Source organism: Beta vulgaris, chromosome 1 (assembly GCF_026745355.1).
Source record: "Beta vulgaris subsp. vulgaris cultivar EL10 chromosome 1, EL10.2, whole genome shotgun sequence".
Taxonomy (NCBI): Eukaryota; Viridiplantae; Streptophyta; class Magnoliopsida; order Caryophyllales; family Amaranthaceae; genus Beta; species Beta vulgaris.
This window is the reverse complement of record NC_079202.1, coordinates 34461198-34466268: the sequence shown is the minus strand read 5'-3', so window position 1 is coordinate 34466268 and position 5071 is coordinate 34461198. Positions and strand designations below refer to the sequence as shown.

At 37.7% G+C, this 5071-nt stretch overlaps 1 protein-coding gene across 1 annotated transcript; it reads right to left on the bottom strand.

Moving 5' to 3' along the window:
- Positions 1–216: 216 nt before the first annotated feature.
- LOC104896262 (pentatricopeptide repeat-containing protein At1g20300, mitochondrial) lies at positions 217–4392 on the bottom strand. The gene is made up of 3 exons (XM_010682978.4): positions 2394–4392; positions 674–767; positions 217–561 (listed from the first exon to the last, which is right to left on the bottom strand). The coding sequence occupies exon 1, from the start codon at positions 4138–4140 to the stop codon at positions 2539–2541; it is 1602 nt and encodes a 533-aa protein (XP_010681280.1). The 5' UTR covers positions 4141–4392; the 3' UTR covers positions 217–561; positions 674–767; positions 2394–2538.
- Positions 4393–5071: the final 679 nt, after the last annotated feature.

The following is a 5071-nucleotide window of genomic DNA, read 5'->3' as shown; positions in this document are numbered from 1 at the left end:
TTCAAGTCGGAGTTCCTCAAGTCCTAGTCTTATTTGGACGTCATTAGCACAAAAATTGATAAAGTGTTTCAGAAACAAAGAAACCTCATGCAAAATTCACAAGATATTCTTCACACCTACATAGCATAACTACAAAGTACTTGAAGTTTCAAAAAGAAGATACATGTTGCGATATTTTGCAAAAATATTTGCTAAATATTTGGAGAACGCCATATCAATCATAGATTCTTAGTGTTACTAGAAGCCATCTTCGTCAAACAATAAAAACAGACTTTTTCAAGGGTATCCATCATTATTTGGGTACTCCCACAATGAAGGTTAAGATAAAAAGGCCTTAACAGAGTAATGTCATCTTTCACCTTGGTAAGCCAACAAGATTTCATAAATAAGCCAGACTACAATCACAGAGCAAACATGATGCAATATCTTCACAAAATATGTTATCAAAGAAACACCCTGCTCACTGCGAGCCTATAACCAAGCCTTATTTGCTCATAGATACAAAGCTGCATCGCACTGAAAGGCAATTCAAGCAGTAGAAAAGATCCATATTCCACAACCCTGCAAGGGTGCAACATCAAACAAAAATTCCAGGATTGAAAAGCGTCAGTTAACATCCTGACACAGTTACATTCAGAAAAAACATGAAAAGAGCACAGAGTGAGTTGTATACCATAAAGGCTGCTAAAACCCTCTCTAGAAACAATCATGCACAATGCATTAGGAGCTGTAGCAAATAGACCAGTCTGCATCCTTTGTTTCACAACCTGAATTAATTTTTAGGATCACATTAAACTGCATATACTTGTAAAACAATAGAGACATGTAAAGTAAATCTCACTACCCCTGTTCGGACTCTGACAATAGAAGAGGCAGCTCCTGCAGACTAAAGGAAGTTTGAACTGGCTAACATACAATCACGCTAAGAAATTACCAGACATCATAAGTTCCACAAGCAACACCAGTAGGGGAATTTCTTTTCTTTTAGCAAAACATGCTAATAGAATAAAGCTATTGGCATGAACTTACTGATGAACAATAAATTAGCAAAGAGACATGCCTCAAACAAATACCCCCCCCCCCCCCCTTTCCCTCTTTTCCCCCCCAAAACAAAAGCAGAGCAGCAAAGATTTCGGTTAACAAAAGGCTTCAACCTCGGTGTACAATGACTCTTGATGAAATGGTTTACACTATGGTTAAATGTCGGTAGATCATGAAAGTTCTATGTAAAATTCCCTCTACACGGTACAGAATGAGGAAATAGAAAAGCATAAAATTTTATTCCCTAAAAAAGATACTTTATTACTGTAAAATCAATGCGATAGATAAGGCTCTCAAAAAGAGCAAAGTATGTAGGATCAAATTTTAGGTGCAATGAACACATGAAGTCATTCCCGCATGATCACTGAAAATTCACAGAGTAGCAAGTATTTCATGATTTCATCAAAAATAATTACATGGCAATTCAGATAACGAGAGATTTGCTTCCACCTTAATCCAAAGCCAATAAACGGCTAATAGAGGCTCTTTCATTAAACAAAAACTAGTAAACAACAACCGACAGGATGAGATTTTTCAAATAAACAGCAAATCAGCTTCAGCACACTTTTAAGGACTAAAAGCTATGGGATTTTCTATGCGATGACCATATGTTTGTTGAAAAGCTACATTGTACCCTCACCTTTTCAAAATCTCTATGGTACCCTTTCGATTTTAGAAATGTCTTAGTGATAGCCCACCGCAAGTCCTAAGTCAATCAATTCCGTTAGTGAGATGTTCTATGTGTTTTAAACTCATTTTTTAATATTTGAAATTGATTTAATCAACCAAATGTATTGTTATTGTCTGGGAAATGAATAAGCTTTAACCCATTTTTCCCCACTTTGCAACAATGAGTTTAAACTATTTGAATCGGTTTCAAAACTCAAAATGAGATTAGAGCATAAAAAACATCTCTACTAAATCTAGGGACATTACTGAGACACTACTATGAACAAAAGGGTACTCTAGAGACTTTGAAACATGTGAAGATACAATGTAGATTTCCGACAGACATAGGGACACTGCATAGAAAACCCAAAAGATAGTATAGCATTACTGTTCGTCTGTCCAGCATAAAACTAATAGGTGCCTTCATTATACTTACACATGATTGTCAAAATTATTAAGTGAATAAATTAGCATATAGAAAACACTGGCATTACCTTATGAGAATAGATTAGTATAAGGGACTTTCAAGGCATCAGAAATTGCCATAATGAGAAAATTCAAGAGCTTACAATTATGACTTGAGTGCACTATATAAATCAGTTAAACAAGAAGGAAGCAAAGCTTACAATTATGACTTGAGTGCACTATATAAATCAGTTAAACAAGAAGGAAGCAGAGCTTACAATTGTCTCCCTCAAAACTTTGTTTTTCTCAGCCTATTAGGAAGCATAAGGCTAAATTTGAGTTTGCCAACCAAGGTCTGCCATGTCCAGCAGACCAGCACCACAAATCCACCTCAAAATGTAAAAAAAAACACAAATAATTTCTTCAAATAGGCCGGATAACAAATCCCCTGTCGACCATCTTTTCCACCAACTCCTCATGCTTCTTCATCTGCCCCGCGTTTCTCAACTGAAGCAAAACCGTGTTGTAAACATGCAAACCCGGCATCAAACTCTTCTCCTCGACCATCTCTCTGAAATACTTGTAAGCGTTGGACCAATGTCCCATCGCACAAAACATTGAGATCATTATCTTATAAGTATTTACATTAGGCTCAACCCCGTTCTCATCCATCTCCTTCTTGAGCTTCAGAACCATATCAGTCGACTTGGAATTCACAAACATCCTCATCAGTGTATTATATGTCACTGTATTAGGCTGACAATTCACCTCCTTCATCTTTGCAAACAACCGATGAGCAGCATTCACATCCTCTGCTTTCGCTAAACAAATGAATATCGGGTTGAAACTATAAGCGTTAGGGGCACATCCTTTGCTCACCATTTGGCGGATCAACTTAGTAGCTTCATCCCGATTCCCATCCTTACAATGGGACTCTATCAAAAAGTTATATGTGATCACATCCGGGCTACACCCAAGCCTTTTCATCTGATTATAAACCTGCAAGACTTTCTCAGTCCTCCCTGCCTTAACATGAACCCTCATCAAATTATTGAAGGTCGCCGAATTTGGCTGACAACAATTGTCAATCATCTCCGAGAAAACATCGTGGGCACGAGTGATTTGCCCGTGCCTACACAAACCATCGATAACAATCGTGTATGTATACACATTAGGCTCAATGCCCGCCGCCTTCATCTCACCAAAAACCCTCTCAGCCTCCGGAATATCCCCCACCTTACACCACCCATTAATCAAGCTTGTATAAACCACAACATCAACAGAAAACTTATCCTTAAGACTATCAAAAAACAACTGAGCGTCAGCTGGTTTCTTTTTCTTACTGAGAATAGTAATAACAGCTGTGAAAGCCGCCTTATCCGGGTGGCACCCATAGTCCTCCATTCGATTAAACGTATGAACCGCCTCCGCTACCATTCCAGCCCTAACATACCTCCTAATCATTGAACTAAAAATATCTAACGGAATCGAAATACTTCTCATTTTCATCGAATCAATCAAACTCCATGCTAAATCAAACTGCTTTACCTTCCCAGCTAAGTCAATCATTTCCGTAAAAACATCATTGGAGGACCCAACAACGTCGTTTCTCTCCCCAATCGCCCAATTAAAGAACGCGAGAGCTTGAACCATTGGTACGCCATGGCGGACAATGCGGCATCTTTCGATGATAGCGGCGATGATTGCAGGAGAGAGAGAATCAACCAAAGAAAGCTTCGAGAAGGAAAGAGATAGAGAAGGGATGGTGAAATTAGCGGTTAAAAAATTAGGGTTTTGCTCAGAATTAGGGTTAGGGTTTTTCCGATAATGTTCTTTGATTAAATTATGAAATTTCTCAACAATTTGGGAATCATGAGGAGAGAGATTGGAAGAAACTTTTCTGGGTTCTTCTGGAATTTCATCATCTTCTTGGTGAGCTTGCACCATTTCAATGGTGGATGTTGAGAAGGGTTTAACGATGATTTTAGAAAAGGATAACCGTAGATTTGATCTGATTAGCGCCATTTCACATTAACTGATTATCCAAAATAAAAGCTTTGATTTTTTGTTTTTTGAAAGAGAAGCTTTGATTTTATTCAACAATGAAGAGATCTGAGGTTTCAGGGAGGTTTTAGAATTTAGCTGAAAGAATTCATAACCAGGGGCGTATTACTTTTGGAGAAAAAGAAACAAATTCAAAATGATAATAACTATCTTCGCAGTTAAATAAACAGTAAAAACTATTCTCGTCTCGCTGGTAACGGATGCGCAATGTTATTACCCTCCGCGAGGGGAATGTACTGAGCCAGGTCTTCTGTTCGAAGCTACCAATCAGCAATTTTATTTTGTTTGCTCTATTGAGACGATAGTTAGCCATTAAACACAAATCAGTCTTAATTAATAATCTTTAAGTCCTAATTAGTTTTAGTTAAACCTAATTACTCATTTGTTAGCTAATCTCTTTATCTCTTTTCCCCCTTTCTTTCTCTAGTTTCCCCTCGCTTTCTCTTTCCTCTATTTGGGCTAGACACTTACACCATTGTTGCACCAGCTACAAATCAGGGTGAAAGTTTGGTGGACGGTTTGGATTAAGGCCTAATCCAATCCAATCCGAACAAAATTTGGATTTCAATTTTTCAATCCGAGTCCAAACCAATTAGAGTTTTAGTTAAACCTAATTACTCATTTGTTAGCTAATCTCTTTATCTCTTTTCCCCTTTCTTTCTCTATTTTTCCCTCGCTTTCTCTTTCCTCTATTTGGACCAGACACTTACACCATTGTTGCACCAGCTACGAATAAGGGTGAAAGTTCGGTGGACGGTTTGGATTAAGGCCTAATCCAATCCAATCCAAACAAAATTTGGATTTCAATTTTTCAATCCGAGTCCAAACCAATTAGAGTTTGAATCCGATTCAATCCAATCCGAATTTTCATATTTTAGATTGGATTCAATCC